This window comes from Vulpes lagopus, chromosome 2 (assembly GCF_018345385.1).
Source record: "Vulpes lagopus strain Blue_001 chromosome 2, ASM1834538v1, whole genome shotgun sequence".
NCBI lineage: Eukaryota > Metazoa > Chordata > Mammalia > Carnivora > Canidae > Vulpes > Vulpes lagopus.
The window spans coordinates 114822037-114849632 of NC_054825.1; the positions used below are offsets into that span (position 1 = coordinate 114822037).

The following is a 27596-nucleotide window of genomic DNA, read 5'->3' on the forward strand; positions in this document are numbered from 1 at the left end:
TCAGTCTTCATATAATATATACTCAGGATTGTTATTTCTTCTATAATATCTTGATATACATTCAATTCTATGGGCATTAAATTGAGGAATATAAACAGGGAAACCTGGTACCTTCTCTTGGGTGGTTTCAGTTGAGGAGGAGACGCATATACGGGACAGAGTTGGGCAAACCTGGCCACAATCTGATTCCTAGCGCCCATGAGCTAAAAATGATTTTTAACTTTTTAAAGTATTATTTGAAGATGAAGAAGCAGCAGCAGCTACAAACATCAGATGTAGTCTGCAAAACCTAAAATATTAACTATTTTAGATATTCTTCAGAAAAAAATTGCTGAGCTTTTATACAGATAACTATAAAACAAATAAGAATGATGCAAATATTATATAGAATAATACAGGCTCTGTGTATATAGAATGCAATAATCTATCTTGCCTAAGGAGCATCAGTTGAGCATCATCTTTGGGCTCATTTAAGTTAGGCTTTGAAGGTTAAGAAGAATCTCAGTTGACAGAGAGTGAGGGAAAGGAAAACCTAATGGAAGGGTGAATGGCAGGTGGTGAGAGCCCACATTCTAGGCTGAGGGAAACCAAGGCTAATGACCTAGTGTCATAAAAAGCTCTTTACCAGTCTGATATGGCCATAGCCTGGGGATAAGTGTTAGGAACAATGAATCACAATTAGAGGACAAATCATGGAAGGCCTTAAATGCCACTCAGGAGTTTGCACTTGAGTCTGAAGACAGTGAATGAAGAGTCATTTGGAGGATTTCAGAGAGGGGTTAAGTGATCCAACTTGTGCTCCAACTAGATTAACTGTCAGCAGTGTGATTAAGTCAAGAGCACAGGTAAGAAATGATCATTTAAATTAGGAAAGCCGAAGTAGTAATAGGTAGATGAGCACTCAACAGACAGAAACTAAGATGGTAATCAACAAATCTACTCGGTGACTGAGTAGAGGGAGAAATTAAATATAGTATTGAGATTTCTAGCCCATGGGATTAGACAGATGATGTATCGTAACCTAAAATGGAAGACGTAGAAAGCATAGTTTTAGTCCTGTTGTGTAGAAGATGAGTGTTTGGGGAGCAGGAACATAAGGCTGGATCCAGATCCAGACCAGCCTGGGAAGCCCATCCAAGAGCACGGACTCGATGTGCTGGGCATTAAGGAGTAGCTGCTTATTACTGAGGAGAAAAATGACATGAGGATGCTGATGTTTTAGGAAGATCACATCAGATGAAATGAACAGTTCCAAAGTCTGGATGATAAATTACATAGTCACCCAATTTATATATTGTGTTAAGAATTCACTTCTCTTTATCTCTGGACCTTTATGTAATCAGTTAGCATATAGACAGACATGGTCACATACCTCCAGCTAATATAATATTCTCACTAATTCCACTATAGTCACCAAATCCCAGATCATTTGCAGCTACTACTCTGAACTGAAATGTTCCTTTCAGGTTTTTGGACTTCCATGTGCAAATACTACTGCAGGATCCATTAAATGCCATCTTCCACATTAAGTTCTGGTTCTGTGAATCATTTGAAATGCTCTTTCTACAAAAAAAAAGAGCAAAATGGTAAATATAGAAAATATGAGACAATATATGTTTTATTTCCAGATGCTCATCTATCATTTTAATGATGGGACTCCAGAGCATCTCTTATTGCACACTTTATCCTTGGTCTCAGTCTTCTCACACAGTTGGCTACAGAACACAGAATAATCTCGGAAAGCCATCCTGGCAATGCATGCGAGCCAGCCAACTCAGCCCATTGGGAAAATAACAAATAATCAACAGCCAAGAGAAAGCTAAAGAGGCTTTTCCTCCTATTAGAATGTGTAAGCTTCCATCAGAATTTCAAACACATAATCAATTAGTCCACAGTTTCTAACTTGCAATTTTTTATTCTTTCTTAATTCTTAGTCTTTTATGCCATTTGTAGCTTAGGCATTCAGCAGCTGGATAAAATAAAATATAGGACATAAAATTGATAAGGAAGGTATAATTAGACTACCAAAATTATCATTATACCTGAGACTTCAAAGTGTGTTGCTTCTATTTGTATTGGCCTACACTCCACCTCAAGTCAACCCACATTACTCTTTATATGAAACACGTAAAGAGCATAAGAGCAGGCCTCAAAATGTAAATGTATGTAAATGCAATGGCTTTTAACAGAGTCATAGGCTGAAGGCAAGCTCGAGACCTTCCAATTATGTCCTCTCTGTCAATGAAGAAATTTTCAAGTCTGTGGCTTTTCAGACAGCAACAGTTTTAGGACTTGGTGCCAACCCACAGTAAGCTGAGGGATAGCTAGTTCTGCTCCTACAGACTGAGTAGTCATCCTGAAAGGGATGGGAAGGCTAAGCCTTTGAGCGACAGGGAATGAGCAAGAACATCAGGAGGCTTGGGCAGCAGAGTTGGTCACAACTGTTAGCAGTAGCTAAGTGTCCTAGACTCTTTATACAGTGTCTTTACACATTTTGTGAAGTCTTGTGTTAGGCATTGGCAATTTCATTGTTCAACGCAAACAACTCTGATCTAAAAGGAGACACTTAAAATTTATAAGATGGCTCTTCACAGTTATTGGCCACTGAGGAAGACAAGAATTCTGACACTGGTTGAGCATCTTCTATTTATAACACACCATACTGGTGCTTTTCATTTTGTTTCATTTCCTTGAGTTTTCACAACACCCAAAAGAGCACATGCCATCATCCTAACTGACAGATGAGAAAATCTTAAATTCAAAAAAGGAACACATGGTACTGGGTTGAGTAATGTTCCCCCAAAACTCATGCCTACCCAGACTTGGTGAATGTGACCTTGTTTGGAAAGATGGTCTTTTTAGACATTAGTTAAGATGAGGTCATTCTGGATTAGGGTAGGCTTAAATCCGGTGACCAGTGCCTTCTTATGGAGAGAAAAAATTAAGCACAGATATATACATAGAACACCAGGTGATAATAGAGCCAAAGACTGAAGTGATGCATCTCCAAGGAATACCAAGGATGTTGGAGAGTCTGGATACCAGAGGCTAAGAAGAGGCAAGGAAGGTTTCTTCCTGAGAACCTTCAGAAGGAGCGTGGTCCTAGTGATACCTTGATTTCAGACTGTGAGAGAATAAATCTCCGTTGTTTTGAGCCACCTAGCTGGTGGTACTTTCTCAGAGCAGTCTTAGAACACTAACATAATCTGTTCAGTTCCCAAGTTCACACACTTTTCACTATCGCTACCACTGAAGCATGAGCAAGTACCCGGCTATCCTAGTGTCCTGACTGAAGAAGTGACTTTGAGATTCTGAAGGTCCAGCAATTCATTCCACTATCCCATCAACCCTGCCCTGAGAGTTAGGGACTTGGGGCAAGAAAATGCAGAGAATTTTTGGAGCTATGCACTCAAGGTATCACTGCAGGGAACACAGTAAAGGGGTCCTAGCAAGACTGTGGTGTGGGCTGGCTGGTGAAGGGAATTACAGTCACAGGCCACCAAGGCAGCTCTGCAGATTAGAATGTATTTGACTCTGCAAGAAAAACAGTAATAGGAATTTCAAGGAGGTTTCAGTTAGAAATATGGCCAATGTAATTCTCTACCATGCACAGGAAAAAAATTAAGGTTATGAGAATACCAGAGCAAGATGAAACAAAAATAGATCTAAAGCTCAAGTTGCCAGGACTATAATTATGGAAGTGACTTTTGTCCTTGGAGCTTCTTAGAAGATAGCTTCATAGACCCGTGGAGGGAGTGTCTGTGGAATTTGGAATTCTCCCTTCAAGTTGGCATGAAATCAGTTCATCTGAGCCAGTTCCCATTTACAGAGCTCCCCATACTGGCCGGTTCTGAGGTTGCATTTGTTCATCAGCTGCATGATTTTCACTGAAGGCACATTTTCCAACCCTTGAGAGCACCGTGAACTGTACTCTTCACAACAGATAAGAATCCTGCATGACCTACACAGTTCAGGCCATTTCATTTGGCCTTGACCTGGTTTTACATTCTGAAAAATACCTAGTTCAGGGCCAGCTCTCACTAGACATTATTCATCTTGCTAAAACAAATTATCACCAGAAATTTACATGCATACCATCATCTGACATCAAACATCAGCTCAGCTTCTTGAACGGAATAGATATTAAATAAATATTAGTTGCATCTGCCAACAATTAGATTATTTCCATAAAGTTCTGACAAGTGGCTGCAGATTTCCAAGAACAATGATATGATCTGCTTTACTACTGGAGCGCTAGGGCTAGAAATTTCACAGAGAACATAATGGTGCACACAGGGTCCCTAAACTAAAGATCTTTCATATTTATTATAAATACATGTTAATAAATATAGTTAACTTTGATCTAATAATACAATTAACTGCTTAGCTCTTTGTAGCTTCCAAAGCACTTTTGCAGACATACCTGACCTCAAGGATATAGTACAGAAGCCGGCTTCCGTTATCTTCAGCTTTTCCCCACTGTATTGAATCTTTGCTTCCTTCTAACACCTCTGGAATGCCTGGTTGACTTGGGACTCCAGCTTTGGAAACATAAAAAGTACTGACTAATATGTCAGAAGTACAAAATATTCTGCTAACCATCTTTCTATAGAATACATCTCCGAAAGGGAAAGCCAAGTGCATGAAAGATATATTCAGAAATATTCTCATATGAGTGTATATTTTTTAAATGAGTATCTGAGGTTTTTGTTAGTGATGGATTAGTAATGGGAATAACAATATATCTTAGCTCACCACAAAGCAAGTGATGCAAAGAAAACTACTGTAAATTTTGGAACATTTTCCACTTGATTCTTACAAGGATCAACTTATAGGGATCACAAATTAGCTTTCTTTTCTGGATTTTTTTTTTATTTTTAGCATCTGGAATATAGTAATCAGTGAGTAAATAGTATTGAACACTCAGTTCTTTTCAGTTTCTTCGCTCAAGCTCTAGAAATAGTAATTTACATATTTTTTAAGATTTTATTTTTTTCTATCTATTCATGAAAGACAGAGAGAGAGAGAGAGAGGTAGAGGCATAGGCAGAGGGAGATGAGAGACTCGATCCCAGGACTCCGGGATCATGAGTGTGGTGATCATGACCTGAGCCAAAGGCAGATGCTCAATCACTGAGCCACACAGGTGCCCCTTAATTTACATCTTTTAAAACAAAGGCTAACCTCTAGGATTGCTGAAATAAGAGAAGCATTAAGAGACTTACAGGATTTTTTGAGGACTAAGGATATTAGTACTCACCTTTTGTCTTAAAACTTTCTGGAAGTGAGGTGCTATTTTCTCCTGTCTCGTAAACCACCACCACGTGGACATTATAGGCCGTGTAAGGCTGTAGATCTGTGATGTTACAGACATAAGTCGAGCCTTGGAAGCATGAAGCGTTGACACTGAAAAATTCATTGTACTTCCACTGGAAAAAGAAGTCTCAAGTAACATTTTTGTTTCTTTAAGAAAACCTTCTGAAACATAGAAAGTCACAAAACTATGGGAGGCAATTAAAAACTTAAATAAAAGGTGTTTTCTTTAAAAAAAAAAAAGTTTCTTTAGAATGTTTGATCCCAAACATTGCCACCACTGACAACCATTTTATGCTTTTTTGTGTGTGTGAAGCTATAACTGACTTGAATAATGGCTCTTAGGATTGGTCCAAGGTGGGACATGAACCCCTTATCATTAGGGAAGATTCAGAGCTCGGGTTATTGTTATCCCTAAATACAGACACCAACCTTAGGTGAGGATCCATGACGGATCAAAACAATGATATTTTAAATTACGTGGATTTGCTAATTTCAAAATAATAATATTTTTACACATTTTTATGCTTTCAAGAGGTCAACAGTGACTTATAAATTAAAACATTTCTCTTTTTCTACCCAAACTCTTTTCAGACATCTAACGAGCATTCCTTAGTTTTAGACATCCAAAGCCTCGTTCCCTAAAAGAGGGAAATTTTTGAGCATCACTCAGCCACTAAGTAGCAAGGTTAGAAGTTAAATATAGGAAATCTTACTTTCATTCCACTGTAGATTGTGGGTCTCTATCTATAGCTATCTTACACTTTCTCTGTGCATGGCTTTTAAAAAAAAAAATGTGTATTTGGACCCTTAATATTTTATTTGAAAATGGTGATTTTTTTCAATATGCAAATAGGGAAAGACGGATGATGTGGCATTTTGTCAAGAGTTCATAGTGTATTTTCTCCAGTAGAGTTTCCTAAGAAGGTCAGTTTCCATAAATAAACCTTACTTTACATCTCGTTTTTCATTCAGCGCTCATACGGTCACATCGTTTCATTGGATGGACACTTTATATTAGTTTTCTATTCAATTAGGAATGATTCCTATAGCACCTTCAGGAAGTAGATCCCCTTGTTATTAGAGAAAAGAAGAAAAGAGAGAAAGAAAGAAGAAGAAAGAAAGAAAGAAAGAAAGAAAAAAGAAAGAAAGAAAGAAGAAAAAAGAAAGAAAGAAAGAAAGAAGAAAGAAGAAAGAAAGAAAGAAAGAAAGAAAAGAAAGAAGAAAGAAAGAAAGAAAGAAAGAAAGAAAGAAAGAAAGAAAGAAAAGAAAGAAAGGAAGGAAGGAAGGAAGGAAGGAAGGAAGGAAGGAAGGAAGAAGAAAGAAAGAAAGAAAGAAAGAAAGAAAGAAAGAAAGAAAGAAAGGAGGGAGATGGAAGGAATGGAAAAAATACAGAAATGCTGATGTCTGGGCCATTACCTGCTAAATTCATAAATGTATCAATTCCACTGCAACATACAGACTAAAGAAACAGATGCAATAGGTCTATGTTATTTTCTCTGAACTACAGGAAAGAGAGAGACAGAAAGAGAGAAATATTGATTTCTAGCTCAAAAATTTTAGCCCTTTGAGGTCTTGCTTCCTTAATAATCTGCTATAAAAACTACCTTCAGTGAGTAGTCCAGATGGCCCAACATTCCATACCATCCAGAAATTTATCAAAGCTCCTTGGAAGGTCAGACGTTTGACCAAGGGTCCTGCTGGAAAACTGTAGAGTACTGGCCTCACCACAGCAATGAATGTTCTGGGCAGACCACCAACTTGGAGAGATGCCATGGCTACCCCAGTAAATCACAAGGGAATCAGGACCTTCCATTTGTCAGAGGCCAAAAAGTGCAGGGGTGATTTTCAATACCACAGAGGGATTTTCAAATTCTTTGGGCAGGGGTATAGAAGAAGTGGTGCAGACTATCATGTCTCAGAGACCAGAACTTCAGAAATGTTTGGTTCTGGTAGCAATTTTCCTGGACAGTTGAGAAAAACTCAATTTTCATGGACTTCCTTGAAAATAATTTACCGAAGTGAAACTACTTGCTTCTCCTCAATCTTAAATGAAATAGGTTCTCCTTCTATATGCTGTTGTGATTTAAAAAAATTTTTAATCTGTGGAATTTAAGACCTAGATAGAAATTTAGCTTGTGCTCTAATTTCTTCATTTTCCATATATGGAAATTCTGACAAAAAAAGATGCCAACTGGAACTTACCCTATTCTCCTTCTTACCTGAAAAGGATGTTTAAAAATCATTAATAAAAAAGACACATATTCACCCTTCTCACTCACCCCTCAGGGTTTCAGCACAGAGTTAGGATCCTTCCTAGCATTCCTATCATTGTGAGGTCGGTTCAAGTTACTCAAAAGATACAGAATTTTCTGACTAGACATACTCATCGGCCCTCTCAGAACACAGCCTTCTACTCTGCTTATCAGTTAGTGCTTGTACATGGTCACACGTGTGAATATTACCATATCCTACATTCTCAGCTTCATGATTTTTCTAAGTGGGATATCTGGAACCTGTTTGCAGCAATTGTAGAGGAAGTTTTTAAACAAAACACATTGCATGAAAGTCACAAGGACTGAACTCACCATCCCAGTCTGCTGTCCTTGTCCCAAACTTTGAGGAGTGGGGTGGGTGCCTTAGTGACTCATATTCCTTCCATGGATAGCACCCAAGTAGGACTTCTGTAGGATGAGTCAGCCCCTAGCACTCTTCCCTGCCTGGCTGGTGATATGTGACTCACTATGGCACCTGTCTGGGTCTCTGACTTCTCATTGGTAAAAGGAGGAGCTGAGAGTCACCAGCTGTGAGATCCTTCCCCATCTCATTTCTTTGACATAGGAAATAAACTTTACACCCCCCACCTTCCCTTTAAGCTGAACTGTATTAGTCTTATTTAAATAGATGTCCCAAAAAAGGTGATCCTCCAATTCAACTGTGTTTTTATAAGATGACCAGTGTTTAAATAGGCAATAAATCATCATACACATGCTCAATGGAAAAAGTCCAACTAAACTACGGTCTTTGGCTTTATCAACTCGACATTCACTGTGGTTTCATGGTTTTCATAGATTTTATCTAAAAAGTACAAGGTCATATAAAATATCTACATAGCAAAATTTTAAAATATCCAAGAGAGCAATTCCCCTTAAAAAAAAAAAAAAAAAAAAAAAGGAAGGCCACGACTATACTGATTTGTTTTTGTTACAACTTAACAAAAGATTCCTAACCAATCTTTACAAATGTGGACACACAAAATATATACTACTGAAAGTGAAATGTGGCAATTATTAAAAATAATCCATTTGAAGCATCTCAATATAAAAATCAACATAGACTTTCCCCAGCAGTGAATTACATTAATTGATGCTTTAAAATTCAGGGGATGTTTTTATATTGGATAAATATTGGATAATAAATGAAGATTTTTGGACAAGGAACCTTCTAAAATTTATAACCCAAGATCGAACTAGTTTAGAATAAATTCATTTTATCTTTACTTCTCTCCTGTTGCTACACAGCCCTTAAATGGTTGAAAGGACATTTCTAGACAAGGTTTGGGGTGTTGTTTGTTTGCTTGTTCATTTCTTTTATTTTTTTTTCATTGAAAACACCAAACTTATGGACTTTAAACTAGACAGCCATACTGATAATATCTAAACTAAGTAAAATATTATGAATACCAGTAAATCATAGCTTATAACCTTTTCCATGGAGCCTTTTAAGAGCAAACTAATCTTTCTGGAAATTCTTTTCATCAGAAATGAGTCTAGACAGCTTCTGTATACAGCAAACCTAAATCAATGAATGATGTCAAATATATTGTTGATTTATACAAGAGAATACTCTAGAGATATGAGGAAGGCCTTCTAATTTATCCCATAACACAAAACAGAGATTTGTATTAAAAGTGAATGGTGAGATCTACCTTCTGGAGTTCAAACCAAAATCTGATGAGGTTAACATCAGATGGAGCCGTCCAGTCTAATTGCACACTAGTGTTCTCTGGGACCAAGGCATAGGGTTTCTCTGGAGTGTCAAACATTTTGACAGTGACAGGGTGACTCTCGGCACACCACATTTCCTCAGCGTGGCAGGCCAGAACCTTTTCGTAAAAAAAGAACACTTGCTTAACCTTTTCAGAACCTTGCACTTGAGAATGGCAATAAAGGTGCCCAAGATGCTCACTGTACCTTGAACACATACAGTTTTCCACCGGACAGTCTAGTCACTAGGAGAGCGAGTCTTCCATCTGGATAGTCACGTTGTCTTAGAGGAGTCTCTGGAACCAGGGCCAGATGTGAGATTGCCAACTGATAGCGAACTGACTCTCTAGGTCCATTTGGCTTGTGAGATTCTCTCCAGGAGATAAGGACGCTCGTGTCTGACTGTACAGTCGTGTTAATGAGCCTGACTGCCTCTGGCACTGAAATAAATAGCAATGCATGATAAGGGACGTTGCATCAGCCCTAAAAGATGGAAGAAGGGACAGGGATTGAGGAATAATTGTATCACAGGAGCAGAACAAATGACAGATGTTCTGAAGGAAAACCAGTCTCTCAGGTACTAGGCAACATATAAAGTTAGCAGGCTGCCTGAAAGGCTCCTGCTTATTTTTGCCTACTGACTAAATCATTCTCTGACTCCAGCTCAATGATCTGGCCAATGAGGATGAACACATCGATTCAGATTCCTTTGGGGAATGTCATCAGAGACATCCGAAAGAAATGGCATCACCTCAAAATAGTCACCACCACTTAGAACAACCTTTTTAGATTGTGGATCCATTTTCTTTCAGGCAATGATGCTATTACCTTAAATCTCAGTGGCCTCAATAAAACTCACACAGAAAAGGCTTAATCCTTCATTGCCATGTGGACAGAGCCTGTAAATATGTGGGGAGAGGGAGACCCTCTGTGGTGAGACCAGAGAATGTGTTTCTTGGTCAAATAGTATTGATACTGATATTTCATCATCTAGTTGCTTTTCGTTCTGATGGAATATTATTCATCTTCTGTCGCTAGAACACATATCAGGTCAGCTGAGTATTTTCAACAATACATTTTTCTTATGAAGCTTGAAAAGCTCACATAATAAAGATTACTTAGCACCCAAATTTAAAAAAAAAAAAAAAACAAATATAGATAGATCAATAAAATGCCTCTAGAACCTGGCCCCGGACCCATAACTCACCTCCACTTTTAGTTTTTCCCCAAATCTCTTTTCCCAGAGGTAACTGTTCCATGGGGTCTGAATAATAATTCTTTACAGCTGTCTGTATCACATATGTTGAAAATGGCTGTAAACCGTCTATAAGGACTATCCTCCCCTGAAACTCCTGTAATTAATTTTTAAAAATCAGTATGCAACTCTTACTTTTTTGTACAAATGAGGAGAAATTGTTTAACCAAAGAAAAAAAGTAATTAAAGTATTTAAGTATATTATTATTAAATTGATATTAAAATATATAATAATAAAATATGCACTTATTGCATCATTATAATATTAATTTATTTTTGATATTGGATCATGAGAATGATCATGTTCATGGCCCTAACCTGCCCAGACCTGAGTTGCTTAAAACTTTCAAAATAAATACCAAATGATTGGCAGCCCTTTGTCAATTATGTGATATGCTCATTTCACATATGAAGCTAAGTTCTCAGAAGAGGATACTATTTCACTTACGTTGCATAAAACATTCAACAAGATGGTCCGGTAAAGATGTGACACATAAGTGAATATGATGAAAGATGAAGCTGCATTATCTCATCATTCTCAGAGGTAACATTTAAGAAAGTAAAAATACTTTCCTTAGACCAACAGTTTTCAACTTGTACTTTGAAATCATCTGGAACGTTTAAAAAAAAACACTTGTGCCTGGGTCCCACCTCCAGAGATTCTCAGACTACTGAGGTGAAGTGTGGGTCCAAAGATTTTTTTGGGGGGCCCAAAGATTTTTAAAACTCCAAAGTGCAGACAGGTTAGAGAACCATTGCCCTGGACCCTTATTAATCAGTGTTAAGACAGTAGGATTGACTAGCTTAGCTGCAGTCACAGAAATATCCAGTGCCAGCAGCCCAATCTTGATCAGCTAAATGACTCAAGCTGTCTTCTGAAACATTGAAATGTGTAACAAAAGGTCAAAATAGACAAAATAAAGGAAGTAACAGGGTGACAGGCACTGAAGGGGGCACTTGACGGGATGAGCACTGGGTGTTATTCTGTATGTTGGTAAATTGAACACCAATAAAAAATAAATTTATTATTAAAAAAAGAAAAAAATAAAGGAAGTAACAAGAATAATGTGTCCTTTCTGGAAAAGTATGTAGTGCTTAACTTCCAATAGGTGATGGTTAGTTTCACCTTTTGATTTGGTTAAATAACAAGCACAGAGCAAAACATTGGATACATATGACTCCATCACAAGGACAACGGAAATGCCAATGCCAATGAGGGAAGGAATTGTGACAATTAATGCAACATTCAAGAACTATCCAGTGAGGGCCATCTGGGTGGCTCAGTGGCTAAGTATCTGCCTTTGGCTCGGGTTGTGATCCCCGGATCCAGGGATCGAGTCCCACGTTGGGCTCCCTGCATGGAGCCTGCTTTTCCCTCTGCCTGTGTCTCTGCCTCTCTCTTTCTCTCTCTGTATCTCTCATGAGTAAATAAATAAAATCTTTTTTTAAAAAAGAAAACCTGTCTCTATCACTTTCTGGGGATAATTAGATAGTCAGGGAGGTCAACAAACCCAGTTCTTCCAGGACACTCAGGAAACTGTCACTGTGGCAAGCCACCACTGATCAGAGTTAATATACTTCCTTGAGCCTTCTTTCCCAGACAAGACTAGAACACCATTCGCTTTGATGAATCAGCTGTGAAAGTTTGCAGAGTAGCATATTTCAGAATATAATATAGAAAATATTTCCCCGAGTTAGGAGTCTTTATGTTCTGTCTCCCTTCCTGATATTTCCCAACATTTCTTTTCCCTTCCTTTATATTCCCTTTCACTATTATTCATATTCCCCAAATGAATGAGAACATACACTGTTTGTCCTTCTCCGATAATATTGTGACAATTTTTAAAGTTTTTATTTATTTATTTGAGAGAGAGAAGGAGAGCAAACGGGAGTGAGAGAGCACCAGCAGGGAGAGAAGGAGAGGGAGAAGGAGGCTCCCCGCTGAGCAGGGATATCAATGTGAGGCTGGATCCCAAGACCCTGGGATGGTGACCTGAGGCTAAGGCAGACACTTAACCGACTGAGCCACCCTGGTGCCCCCAAATGAGAATTTTATATCAGAAATAGATATCTTGTGAGAAGACAAAGACCATCCAGCTCCAATCTTACCAGCATTTTGAATTTCAGCTCAGAGCTGGTTTTCCTGCCATTAACTTCTTTGTAATAAACCAGGTATGTTGGAGTGGGAGGGGTGATGCCATTGAGCCACGTGAGATTTGTCCTGGCAGGTGGTAATCTGATTGTGAGGCTGGTGTTAGTGGTGTTAAGTAGAGTTGGCTCTGCTGTATCTGAAGCTAGACACAGTAATGCTTTATCTAAAATAACAAGAAAAGATTAAAAATATACACATATATGTATCGAAGAGGAAGAGCAGATTTATTTAACATGAAGAATAACAACATCTTTTTTTATTTAGCTGGCAAGACAAGATTTACTGATGCATTGGAAATGTTGTTCAACAGAAATCTCACAGAGGAAGACATAGACATGGCCAACAAGCACATGAGGAAATGCTCCGCATCACGGGCCATCAGGGAAATACAAATCAAAACCACAATGAGATCCCACCTCACACCAATGATAATGGAGAAAATTAACAAGGCAGGAAACCGCAAATATTGGAGAGGATGTGGAGAAAGGGGAACCCTCTTGCACTGTTGGTGGGAATGGGAACTGGTGCAGCCACTCTGGAAAACTGTGTGGAGGTTCCTCCAAGAGTTAAAAACAAATCTGCCCTACGACCCAGCAATTGCACTGCTGGGGATTTACTCCAAAGATACAGATGCAGTGAAACAGCAGGACACCTGCACCCCGATGTTCACAGCAGCCATGTCCACAATAGCCAAACTGTGGAAGGAGCCTCGGTGTCCATCTAAAGATGAATGGATAAAGAAGATGTGGTCTATGTATACAATGGAATATTCCTCAGCCATTAGAAACGACAAATACCCACCATTTGCTTCGAGGTGGATGGACCTGGAGGGTATTATGCTGAGTGAAATAAGTCAATCGGAGAAGGACAAACATTATATGGTCTCATTCATTTGGGGAATATAAAAAATAGTGAAAGGGAATAAAGGGGAAAGGAGAAAAAAATGAGTGGGAAATATCAGAAAGGGAGACAGAACATGAGAGACTCCTAACTCTGGGAAACGAACTAGGGGTGGTGGAAGGGGAGGTGGGCGGGGGGTGGGGGGGACTGGTGACAGGCACTGAGGGGGGCACTTGATGGGATGAGCACTGGGTGTTATTCTATATGTTGGCAAATTGAACACCAATAAAAAATAAATTTATAAAAATAAAAAAAGGAAATATTGTTCAAGAAAGGAAGACAAGAGTTTGGTGTTTTGTTTTGTTTTGTTTTTCCCATTTGTTTTGAAGTCCTTAAACACCTCAGGAAAAGGGAGCAAGGTAAGTGGTCATTGGTCAAATTTTCCAGCAGGTGACGCTACAGTACACTGAATAATGTACGAAGTAGAAAAACCAAGTTGATCGCCCCCCCCCTTTTTTTTTTTACTTTGAAGAGAGTAATGACAGCATTATTTTCATATTTTTAAAATTCATCCCAGTTACAAAAACTCATGCTAGCTTTAGGACTTCTATATTTAAGGATGTTCCTGTATTTGTGTATGTGTTCAATTTCAAACAGATGTCACATGGACTTATTAATCTCTTAAATTTCTCAAAGTGAAAAGTGAATTCAATAACTAGTTCTGCCATCGTGCCATACATGCATCCCTAAAAGTCACTGCATGACACAAAACCACACAATAAAATCCACAGGGTTTATGAGAAAGATAGAAGCATGACACTAAAAAACGTCACAAGTGATACATTACAACAATAAAGATAGGAACTTAATAAAAATGGTAGCACATGTACCTGTGATAAGTGATTGACATACAAAATACTACAATAAATAAAGCATTTTACTTTGAAAAAGACCTGAAATTCTATGTGGTGCTTTTTGGACAAGTGGGAAGTCTAAAATGATGTAGAGGAGAAAAAAGACAGAAAGGAGAGAAACTAAAGGAATAGAGAAAAGAATAAAGACAGAGAGGTTGACAAACAAGTTAACCCATGGGCTAACGTCTACCACAGCCATGTATACACATGGAGATATACACTTGGAGATAAATTGTGACCCCGGCCAAACAGCAATTGCAGTGCGCACCAACCCTGACAGTTTGGAGTCCCGCTGAACATAGCCAAGGCCCTGGGGAGGCAGTGTGCAGAAGAAGACATCCCCAGACGTGTCTGACCCTAACCTGGGCCAACATGCTGATTCAGAGTACAATCCTATTACCTGGGAAAAAAAATCCTATTACCTGGAAAAGGCTGCAGAACTGAACTGTAAGCAAGGATACGCTTACTCCTTTGGGCCTTCATCTGGGAGAGGATGGCCCCATTGCTTTTCTTGGCTTGATAGATCTCTGTGCTGTCCTTTGTGGAGGAGATCCAGTATAGAAATTCCCCATCCACAGTTAAGCTTTCAAGTGTTTTTCCTGCTCATGAAAAACACAGAATAAAGAACATAAAGAACAAAATACCTAACATGTGTTTTCTACTCTAAGCAACATGTGAAATCCTTTTTCGGTATTGTAACTGCTAAATTTTGAATCTTGCTGTCATTTCAAAAGACTAAGGATTTTACAGATATTTTCTCATTTGAGCTCCATCTCAAGCCAATAAGGTAAATACTATTATTATTAGCCTTATTTTGTAGAAGTAGAAACAGGCTTTGAGGAGTTAAATAATCTTCGCAAGGCCACAAAGTTAGTAAAGGGCAGAACCAAGATTTACAACTTTACCTGTGTGACTCCATGTCAAACAAGGCCTTGCTCAATATTTTTTGTCAATGATTTGGAATAAATGCAGAGTAAACATACTTACCAAATTTGTAGATAGTACATGATTCTTACCAACACTAGTATATTCAATCACTGACTTAAAACTTGAAAATTTTACAACAAAATCAGGAAATGGATTGAAATTTAATAGAAATAAATGTGGCATCCTAAAGCCAAGTTAAAATCAATTCTATGAATAACAAATGAAAGAAATCTGGCTTAATAATAGTTAATATGAAAAAGACTATGGGTTTTTCAAATGGCAGGCAGCCCAAAGACTCGATGCCACTTTTAGCTCTAATAAAAGAAGACAGAGGAAGTCAGAGGCTCCTTGTACTAACCAGAACACAATGAGAGTACAGGGAGTCATTATGGGGGTGACATTTATGAGGATATCAAGCAGCTGGAGTGAAACCACAGGAGGGCTACTGGGGCAAAGAGAGATCCAAAAGCCACATCATGTGAGGAGGAGTTACAGAACATGAATCTTTTTTCTCCAATGGAAGTACTTAGAATGAGCTATGACCGTAGCCCCAACATATTTGAATGGCTATCATGTAGAAAATATTTGATTTATTCTTTTTTTATAAGATTTTATTTATTTATTCATGAGAGACACAGAGAGAGAGGCAGAGACATAGGCAGAGGGAGAAGCAGGCTCCTTGTGGGGAACCTGATGCAGGACTTGATCCCAGGGATCACACCCTGAGCCGAAGACAGAGGATCGACCACTGAGCCACCCAGGCATCCCCGATTTATTCTTTATAAAATTAGAGGTCAGAACTCAGACCAATGAATGGGAAAAATGGGGAGAAAACTTTGGCTAAATAGAAGGGGGGAAGTCTTTTTTTTTTTTTTAAGATTTTATTTATTTACTCATGAGAGACACACACAAAGAGAGAGAGAAAGAGAGAGGGAGAGGCAGAGACACAGGCAGAGGGAGAAGCAGTCTCCATGCAGGAAGCCTGATGTGAGACTCGATCCTTGGTCTCCAGGATCACGACCTGGGCCGAAGGCAGGCGCTAAACCGCTGAGCCACCCAAGCATCCCTAGGGGGAGGAAGTCTAATATTTAGAATTGTTCCCCAAAATGTAAAAACTTCCTTATACAGAATGGATTTTTTTTTTTTAATTTTATTTATTTATGATAGGCACACAGTGAGAGAGAGAGAGAGGCAGAGACACAGGCAGAGGGAGAAGCAGGCTCCATGCACCGGGAGCCCGACGTGGGATTCGATCCCGGGTCTCCAGGATCGCGCCCTGGGCCAAAGGCAGGCGCCAAACCGCTGCGCCACCCAGGGATCCCGAGAATGGATGTTTTTATAAGCAGCTGTTCAAACAGAGCTGTTTTTGTAGAGGAGACTTCTTCCAATATCATGCCAGCTAAAGGATCTCTAGAGCCATTCAAATTTTCTAATTGTAGGGTTATACTTTTCAATTATGGATTCTTGAAAGACTAACTAGTTCTATACCTATAAGATAATGGCCTACTAGATAATTCTTGTGTATCAGATGATAAAGAAAAATTATCCTGGCACTTGTTTAAAGGTAAGAAAGACTTTAGTTAAGACTATTGCAATATTGGAGTAGGGGAGAGAGAGGTGCAGAACTTTGCATACAACAAAGACACTGAGGATGTGGAGCAAGTAGTGAGGGGATCAGTGGATAGAAAGCCACTAAGAGGAGACAACAAGGATAGGGAAATTCCTGCTAAACTGGCTCACTATGACTTTTGCTAACTGTAAGCCCAGAGCATCAAGGGTGGGGGATGAAGAACTTGATCCTGATTTAGCAGGATTCTTGCTAAAACTAGACTCAGCAATGACAGACACGGAAGACCAAGGTCAAAGTCTAGTTGAGAAAAGGGCTCAGAGGAGCCTAAAGTTTGATTAAGGAAAGAGTCTTTGTCACAGGTTGAACAGAAATAAGTAATTCCCCTGATAAGAGAAGCTCAAGACATTATCTCTACTCTTAAGCCCATTGAAAGTATATCGGAATTATTTCTAAAAGGCTCTGGGTACCATGTCAACAAAACCATATGTGCAGATATAACACAGACACACACTTGTTTGCAATGTCAAAACTTCACTATATAGACTAGCAACGTCCAAAAGCACTTTCAGTGGTGAAAGTATTTTATATCTATGCTGCCCAATGCAGTAACCATTAGCCACTTGTGGTTTTTACCACTTAAAATATGGCTCATGTGACTGCAGTATATAATTTTTAATTTTATTTAATTTTAATTAATTTGAACTTAAGTCCCATGTGAATGGTGGTTACTATATTGAACAGAGAGGAGTAGACTCTTAAGAATATATGACAGTAGGGGTGCCTAGGTGGCTCAGTTAGTTTAGCCTCTGACTTGATTTCTGCTCAGATCAGGATCTCAGGGTCATGGCTGAGTGCAGAGTCTGCTTGTCCGCCCCCTCCTCTTCTGCCGTTCCTCCCCCCCCCCCACCCCCGTCATGCTCATTCTCTCTCTCTTTCTCTCTCAAATAAATAAATAAATAAATAAATAAATAAATAAATAAATAAATAAATAATTTTTAAAAAAAGAATATATGGATTATTTAGAGTGCATTTTTTCTCTATTGCAGTTACTTTTACTTAGGAAACCCCCAAATCACTTTAGACATTTAAGTATTTCCTCCATAAGCATGTGCATTTCAACAAACACACCTGTCAAGTATTGACCAACTCATGGTGAATGTGAAGTCAATGGGACCATCACAACAGAAGTAAAGTAGGGTGCTGGTAGGAAGATCATGGCTGTTGTAGTCAGGTCCAGCTTCAAACACCAGCTCCTCCACTAATCGTGGCCCTCTGGACAAGTATCTTATCTTTGTCAGCCTCAGTTTCCTTGTCCATAAAATGAGGACACTAGCATCTACTTCATCAAGGTGCTTTAAAAATTAAATGAGCTAGCACATGCGGTAGCTTGCTTAGAATATAGTGTTAAGCTCAATACATTGTAGCTCGACTATTAATTGTAAAATAACAATAATAGCAAAGAAACCCACAGATCCAGAAAATTGTGTGAATGTCTACATACAATTTTCCTGGGAACAACTTGACTTGAATTCTACAGGAACATTTGGCATGGTCCAGAACAAATACCATGTGTATATTCTTTTGAATATATGTGGAATGTACACCCTTTTTAATGGGACAGGAGGGGCCACCATTAGTAATGAGCATCTGTGTACACACACGGCTGTCTTACCAAGCAGAGTAGGCACCATGATGACTTGCCAACATTGGCATCCTTCCAGATCCATGGCCCAGATCTCTTGCCCTTTGACAAAGTATATCCATGGTTTCTTTAGGTCAGAGGTGTCAATTGTCATTGTGCCACTAAACTCGAATTCAGTAACACCACAAAAACACTGTTTCCTTCCATTTGAATGGTTTGTGGGTATGGATGGAAGAATGTGACTCAAGGTCTGGTTGATAATACTATAGTAGAACATCTGAGAGCCAAAATCGGAAACTTCTGTCCAATACAGGCGACTAGAGGGGGAAAAAACAAGACCCTCCAACTTAGTGAGTAAAACATATCATTGCAAAGATTGGTTTCCAATGAGGATTAACCATTCCTAACGATTGGAGAGAAAAATACAGCCTTTCGAGAGAACAAGTGTCCAAGTGTCCAATAACCTTCTGAGACAGAGGTGGCCACAAGCAGTCTAATTTGTAGCATTTTCCCATGATTTCTCAATAACTGTGTTTACAACAAAAGCCTTGGACTAAAATGACTTTGAGGTGCTGTATGGACTAGGTCATTAGTGGCTGTAAATGTGAAATATATTTGTACGCTTTATATCAACACCCATCTCCATCCCCCTCCTCTCAAGTGTATTTATGCTTCTTAAGACTGGTTAACCATCTAGTTTCAAGATTATGACCATGCTTATGGCACAAACAAAATATACCTTTCAGCCCAAAGAACTGCAATTCAGTTGCTGGATGGAGGCTTTAAAACTCATCTTACAAGGGCATTAATTTTTTTTAATAATAAATTTATTTTTTATTGGTGTTCAACTTGCCAACATACAGAATAACACCCAGTGCTCATCCCGTCAAGTGCCCCCTTCAGTGCTACAAGGGCATTAATTAAAGATGGATGAGTCCAGAATAACTTTAGCTGTGCATCACACATTGCCTGTCTATCTCTCATTCATCTCCTGCCACTGTCTCAGTCCCCTTCTCATCCTTATCATCCGAGGATATTAGGAAATCCACTGATATAAAAATCTGCTTTGGTGTCCTATTGGTAATTACCCTAATTTTAGGCTAGCCAAATCGTCAGTATGAATTAAATTTACGCATTTGTGGCTGTGGGCTCATAATTCATGTGGAGAATTATTTAGTATATATTTATATAGATAGTCAAGAGCCCTAAGCATCTTATTTTCCCATCAATGACTTCTATTATTAAGCCAAAGATATTATATTAAAAGTCTCTATTTCATCACAATAGAAAAGATACTCACACTTTACATACCTTAAAAGAGGATATACAGAAAAAGAGACTATTGTTGAATTTCTATTGCAGATTTTCAGCTTTCTGGGGTATTTCACCTTGTGTTCAAGATCAACATCAAATATTTGCATTCCATTTTGTGATTCTTTTCGCACAAAGTAGAGATGCCTTGAAATCCAGTCAATTGTAATAATTGTGATATCAGAAACCAGTGCATCTCGGAAAATCTTAACAATAGGTAGAAAACATAGCCAAGGAGATAATGGTCATCTTTTTTTCAAATTTGAGGACTTTTCTGTAATCTACCATATTACTTATTTACTGCACTTTTTTGTAATCCAAAACCTCAATAACTCGAGACTATACCATTGTGACATTGGTCCTGTTCCCACTTTGCATTCTTTCTCTCGGTTAATTTCAACTACCATGACTTTAATTATAATTCATAGACCAGTGCTATAGGAACAGTAGCAAGATCCCTCACCGAGTTACTGATTCAAACTGACTACTCTATGTATGAATGATCCCAGGAAATAGAATTCATCACTCCACCCCTGAGACCTTCTTTTCTCCCGCATACTATATTTTTATGGATTTCCAACACTCACCCAAGGAGCAATCCTGATGAATACGGTTCATCCTTGACTTATTCCTATTATGGCTGCACAATGGTGAATTAGTCCCACTTTAAATGTGTCCCAAATTTGTCCTTTCCTTTCTCATCTCACTTCCTGCCTAACATTTCCTGTCTGGGTTTCTGTGATAGCCTCCTAATTGTCTGAGACTTAACCTTCTCTAAGTCGTTATTCACACCACTAGAGAGGTCTTTCTATAACATAACTTGATCATATGAATGATCCACTAGATTTCTTTACTGGCTTGACGTTGTCTTCAGGACCAGCACTCCACACCTTAGCACAGCAAAGGAAGCCCATTGTGTTTAGGGTCCTGCCTACTTCTCCAGCTTTCCCACCTGTCCTTCACTCATCCTCACCCTCACCTTCATCCCAAGCTCACTCTATTTATAGCCTCCTAAATGTGCTCTGGCTCTCTTGTTTCCCAGTCTTCACACTTACTACCCCCTCAGCTTTTCCCACCCTCACCTGGCTCATCTTCTTTGCACCCAATATGTCTTTCCATTCTACCACCACCACTCTCATATGGATGGATCACCCATATTCTGTGATACCACCACACCCTGCCCTCAGCACAGCATGATGCTGTCTTCTGTCTGTCTGCTCTACTAGCTGACAATCAACAAATGCCACCTCATGCCAGGCATTGTGCTAAATGCCCCACATAGATTATCTCATTTAATCTTCACAGGAACCATATAACAGGGTGCCACATAATCAGTAGTTAAATAATTTGCCGATGGTCACAGATCTAGTAAGTGGTGAAGTCAGAATTAAATTCTAAATTTCAGATCCCAAAGCTCGCCCCTTAATCACTACACAGTACTGTTTTCCAGCTGTTAGACAAATACTAGGCTGGCTTTGTTCAAGGACTGTGATTTTTTTTTCCCCCTCTATCCCAGGAACTAACACAGCGCCTAAACCAAATAACTATTTAATTAATCCTGAATGACATTTGCCCAAAATCTAATCTCTATTCATTTGTGACTAAATAATTACACCACAGCTGTCCTTTTCAACCATTCTAATCTTAATGGCTCAACCACTGACCAGTCATTTTAATTACAGGGTAGTGTGATATGCAAATCATCCACGTCCTTCCTTCCACAATATTTACATGGTGAGATACCTCAGAAGTGGACCTATTGTGCATGTTCAGAAGGCAGAGTGAGTCTCCTTGAGCATAGTACCCCATTCCATCATCAGCTGTGTAGCCCATGGTACTGATGACTCTTTCTGCTGAAAACATCCATACAATGTGACTTTGATCCATATCTAATAAAACTATCTTGTTGTCAAAGAGAGTTATGAGAATTGGAAATGGATTAATTTCTGAAAACAAAAAAAAACAAAACATTTATCATATTTATAAGAAAAAAAAGTGGTTTGGCAAAATCCCTTGATTCACTATCAGGCTAGTCCAAAATCCATGGGTCTCCCCCCGGGTTCATCTACTGCTTCAGTCTCCGTCAACACAATCCAGGCACCCTACGCTTAGGTTTATTTAAGTGTGTTTGGTGATGATTAAAAAATGACTCTTTGGCTTTAACTCCAGCTCAGAGACAGCATTCATACCCTCGAGAATACCAAGGATCAAGAATGTTTTTAAAACACCAACTGTTTTTTGCACAGGTTTAGGTAATAAATACCTGATGTTTTGGACTTTACTATATCCGAAAACGGTCCAGGGCCTTTGGATGTGAAGACTCGGACCTAAAGGAAGAAAAGGATACCAAAAAAAGTTGCATTCAATGGCATCCTCAATGATAATAGTTACATTCTGAGACTGATAGATTATTGAAGCTTTCATTTCACAATTCTGATATCGATTATGAATTTTTTTCATGTTTTTATTTAAATTCCAGTAGTTAACATACAGTGTAATATTAGTTTCAGGAGTAGAATTTAGTGATTCATCACTTACCTGTAACACCCAGTGCTCATCACAAGTGACCTCCTTAATGCCCATCACCAGTTTAGCCCATGCCCCACCCACCTACCATCCAGCGATCCTTAGTTTGTTCTCTATGGGTAAGAGTCTCCTGTAGTTTGCCTCCCTCTCTTTTCTCCCCTTTCGCCTATGTTTATCTATTTTGTTCTTAAATTCCACATATGAGCAAAATCATATGGTATTTGTCTTTCTCCGCCTGAATAGTTTCAAATAGTTACTCCCATCCAAGGATAAAGCAATAAATCACTAAGAGGTAAATATTGCCTCACATGCATGCTGGTGGTTTGTTTTTTACTGCTGTCATTATTTTTGTCTAAAAGAGTAGAAAGTAATGGACGGATCTCCATGCAAAAGATTTGAACTTCTAAGAAAAGTTTTTAGCTATTTTCAAAATTCAATTACGTAGACTACTTAACAGAAACAAAACTATGCATATTCTGAACTCCCACATACTGTGAAATAAACAACTAAAAGCTTTAAATAGGGAACCCTGGGTGGCACAGCAGTTTAGCGCCTGCCTTTGGCCCAGGGCCTGATCCTGGGGACCCGGGATCGAATCCCACGTCGGGCTCCCGGTGCATGGAGCCTGCTTCTCCCTCTGCCTATGTCTCTGCCTCTCTCTCTCTCTCTATGTGTGACTATCATAAATAAATTAAAAAATTAAAATTAAAAAAAAGCTTTAAATAACTAAATTTGGTGTATTTTTTAAAAGAGAGATTTAGAAAAGGAAAATAATAATTAAAACTTGTATTTCAGAATGAGTTGTGCATTTCAAACCACTTTTACAGATATTAACTCTTTTAATCCTCACAACTAGTAAGAGCAGAAACTGGACAAAATCACAATTAAGGTAAATAACTCATCCACAATGACACATGCAAAAACTGGCATAAAAACTAAGTCTTCTGAGGGTCATATACTTTCTTCCTACTGTGCCTCCCTGCATTCTAGTACCAAAGCTTTTCAAAGACAGTTTTTAGGGGCACCTGGGTAGCTCTCAGTTGGTTAAGCATCTGCCTTTGGCTCAGGTCATGAGTAGGGCTCCCTGCTCAGTAGAGAGTCTGCTTCTCCCTCTCCCTCTATCCCTGCCTCTGCTTGCTCTCTCTCTCTCTCTCTCTCTCTCTCTCAAATAAATAAATAATATTTTTTTAAAAAGCCAAAATAATCCAGTTTTTAGTACATGTATTTTATTGTGTAATAAATTATTTCCATTTCCAAACCTTGCATATGGACAACAGCCTATAAAGAAAATTGGCGTGCATAATGATGGACCCAAACGGTAGATCCTCAATTGCCCTCTCAATCAACAAAGCATTAGATTATTTTTATTATACTCCTAGTGTTAAATATATTTTACCATATTATACATACTATCATCTGTATGTGGTGCGGTGTGTACCATGGTACATATACATACCAAGACATCTTCACTTTTGCACAAGACCATGTTAAATGAAACTCATGTATATCTATGTATATCACCCTGCATGGTCCTGTGGTGACTGAGATCTGAAACTATATGTACGTATAGACAGATACACTTAACCAGAATATTTATTTAACCAGAATACACATAATTCTTAAAAATAGGAATGCATATTATCTTTAACTTTTATGTACAACTTTTTTTGATTAGCATATGTCAATCTAATATAATAACAAAATAATCATTAAATTAGAATTTTACAAAAAGAAAATAGATCCTTAGGAAGCTCAAATCTCTAAAACACTCCCCAAAAGCATATGTTCCCTGAAAAGAAATGGAAAATAGCTCTAAATATGTACAACATTGTCATTCTTTTTATTCTTGACTCCTAGTCTCTTTAACTTTCTCCCCTATCAGCAGCCAGACAAGAATAGATAAGGTAGACAAGAATAAAAGGTTGGCTTTTTACCATTCACGATGAGGGAGTGGAGAGACTTAGTAGTAACTTTGAGATGTCAACTACCTAGACCCTCGGCCTTTATTTCCATTGGTAGCTCCAAGTTGGGGCATCCAGAAGATTCACAGTTAGTGACATGATCTGGTGAAAAGGACTCTAGAAGTTGGACCCTAGCATACCACTTCCTAGGCACACAGCTCTAGTAACTTACTGATACAATCAGGGACATGGCTGTTTCTTCACAGACCAGAAGAGGGTCAAATGAGATAAGGAATATAAAAGCATCTACCATGGTACCGGGCCTGTAGTGATCATGGGAAAAAGTAATGGCCTATTCTGAATCTGAAAGCCAGAAGTTGTCAAGATGTTCTTTACCCTAGCTTGCCCCACTGCCCTCCATATCCTCGCTGCCACCTTGACTTCGGTGATCACTGTGGACCTCAAATTCTTGACAAAGGGGCAGAATTCTTAACCTAGGTCTTTAGTCAACCTTCTGTTTGCACTGTTGAGGTCCCTCGTTTCCCTGTTTTCACTCATACCTGGAAGGCAACAGTGCACCCAGGACTCATGCCTTCAAGCTGGAATGACATCTCCGAGGGGGTTGTGTTGACAGCGATCCAGTCTTGGAATGTTTCATTTGTGTCTGTCTGGTTGGTTATGTGATAGAAAATTTCAGATCTTGTCAACGCACCATTTTCATGCTTAGGCTTATTCCATCTAAATTCCACCACAACTTCATTCTGCTTATAGTATTTTCCACTTGGTAATACAAACATCCTGGGATTCCGTGGTGCCGATGGAACTGAAAAGCAGAGACATAGATAAGGTAGACAAGAATAAAAGGTTGACTTTTTACCATTCACGATGAGGGAGTGGAAAAACAGTAGTAAATACTTCTCGTTCCAGACTATTGAAGGGTGTCTATCTTGTTCTTTAAGATCTTCAGGAAAGAATATTCCATGGATTTCTTCAGGAGCCTATCCTGATATTTCAGCAAATCTTTCTTATCTTCAACCCAAATCCCTCTGCCAGCACTTAGGTACATCTTTCTCATCTGTGCCCTGTGGCTGGTTCTCCTTTTAAAATACAACATTTACTCTCATCCTGACAAGTGAATTAGCTGGTGATGGAAATGGCAGTCACAGGAAGGAAGGCGGGAATTCAGTCCAGCCTTCAGCCAGTTCAGGATGTAACATCCAGCATATCATGGATCCAGGCACTCTCACCTTGAATCCTCTCCAGCAGCAGGGAGCACCCCAAGAGTATGGTTTGGGGTTACCATTTATCCTAGAGCCAAACCAGTAATGAAGTCTCTCCCAGTCCTTCAGTGAATTTATCTTCCTCTTAATCAAGAGAAATTCCTCTGCCTGGTGTCTATGCTATTTCATCCTTTCTTTGGAGTCTTCTACGAGGTCCCCTTCCACTCTCCACTGCAATCACATCGCTTCTCAATGTCCAACACTCATGTCACTATCTCTCCAGGCCTGCTCACACTGTGCTCACATGGGATACTTTTTCTTGGGTCATTCCTCAGAGCCCAGTTAGAATTCCTCACACCTCCCACCACAGGCCCTAGGTGGCCATACCAGTCCATGGGCCCTGTGATCTCCTAAGAGCACTGGGGTTACTTGATATAGATGAAGATTTCCATCTTATCTACTCGTTCTATACCATTGCAACTCAGTTCCCACGGTCTCATTTCTATTATTGTTGGAAGACTGTGTATATTATCTCTACTGTTCTATGAGCTCCATCAGAAAAGGCACCTGTTCTTACTTCTTGTTAAATCCCCTCAAATCTGGTATAGAACTGACACACCGTAAATGCTTAATAAATATTGGTCAGTTTGAATAATTTCCTGACTATATTATAAATTTCCTGAAGGCAAAGGCCAAATCTTTTCTTTCTTTTTTTTTTTTTTATTGCCCCCAACATCCGGCCAAGTGCTGATGACCCTAGCCCCCGGTGCATCCCCTGACAGATGCAGGCAAAGCCATTTCCACAGAAGAATCCGACCAAAGCTGATATCCCAAGACAATCTCAAAGAGAGCATACCTGGATCCAAATGCTAACTGCTCCAGAACCTGCCCAGGCTCCACTATGTTCCTGTCATGAGACTCATGGATAAATATTGTTGAAAGAATCTTAACGGTTAAAAAAAAACACACACAATTATGCCCGTTGAGCTCTTATCGCCTGCCAGGTCCTGTGCTAATAAGCTTATATTAAATAAATCAATATGATACTATCATTGACCACCATTGGCAGAAATGACCAAATGAGGATTTGATCAAACTACACTGAAAAGTCTAGATGAAGTCCCAGCCCTGCCACTTACCAGCTATGCGAAATAGGCAGCCCCTGGGCTTCTGCTTTCTCATTTGCATAATTGAGATTATAACACCTGTCCTACCTCAGAGCAGGGGGAGAGCCAAATGAAAGGATGAAATGATGTTTCTGACACATGATAGGTATGCAATAAATGTTTAATAAAAAAGTGATACATATAAATGTGCCTTGCACATTTTATAGTGGTATGCATCTAAAAATATGACTAGTACCCTTTTAAAATATATTCCAAAGAGCAACATTAGACATCAGCCATTCACCTACAGAAGATTCTGAGCTACCATCCATGAGAACCTCTCCCGATAAGCCTGCCTTCCATGAAACTATCTCTGCTGTTATATTCCCATTTTCCCTATCAAGTGTTTCACAAATTTCCTGAAACAGGTTTCTGCATCAGATATATTATGATAATCAAGTGAAACAGTCTCTAAGAAATCTTTGAAATATGTTTTTGGAATAAATTATGCAGATTTATTTTAATGATGTTATTCTAATCTCTGAGAAGTCATTGAAAGAGTATTGAATCTAAATATATCTATAAAACTGAAAGGTGCCTTTTTAAATTATTAGCTATTTATCCTAGATCATGGAAAGTGAGGTTCTGCCTTTTTTTAAAAAGAAATTTTGACCCGTGTACCTGTTTCAGGTGCTCGAAGTGAGAGAGATGTTTTGGGGCCCTTTCCCCAGTACGTATAAGGAGTGACAGAGAGGTTATATAAGGCATAGGGCTCCAGCCCTTCCACGGTAAATACAGGTAAAAGCTGTTGTTCACTGGCCAGGAACTAAAATATAAGAACAAAACATTATTTTCCTAGTAAGGGTATCATAACATCCTTTATCTCCGAGCTATGGTGCACATGTGAAGTCAAAATTTGCAATTTGGGAAACAC

At 38.9% G+C, this 27596-nt stretch overlaps 1 protein-coding gene across 5 annotated transcripts in view; it reads right to left on the minus strand.

The window, feature by feature from the left end:
• ROS1 (ROS proto-oncogene 1, receptor tyrosine kinase) overlaps positions 1–27596 on the minus strand; it is a 122487-nt gene that overhangs the window by 35025 nt on the left and 59866 nt on the right. For 4 of the 5 annotated variants that reach the window (XR_005986193.1, XM_041745095.1, XM_041745096.1 and 1 more), the window contains 14 exons: positions 27344–27488; positions 24897–25159; positions 22173–22236; positions 21653–21855; positions 19910–20115; positions 18629–18915; positions 14882–15058; positions 12663–12868; positions 10506–10650; positions 9506–9738; positions 9241–9417; positions 5260–5428; positions 4424–4541; positions 1373–1563 (listed from right to left, as the gene is read on the minus strand). Coding sequence is in view for 4 of the 5 variants with exons in the window: in XM_041745095.1 (XP_041601029.1) it covers positions 1373–1563; positions 4424–4541; positions 5260–5428; positions 9241–9417; positions 9506–9738; positions 10506–10650; positions 12663–12868; positions 14882–15058; positions 18629–18915; positions 19910–20115; positions 21653–21855; positions 22173–22236; positions 24897–25159; positions 27344–27488 (2584 nt within the window). In the remaining variant the exon portion in view is untranslated. The remainder of the gene's footprint in view (positions 1–1372; positions 1564–4423; positions 4542–5259; positions 5429–9240; positions 9418–9505; positions 9739–10505; positions 10651–12662; positions 12869–14881; positions 15059–18628; positions 18916–19909; positions 20116–21652; positions 21856–22172; positions 22237–24896; positions 25160–27343; positions 27489–27596) is intronic. The other variant, XM_041745097.1, reaches the window with a different exon arrangement.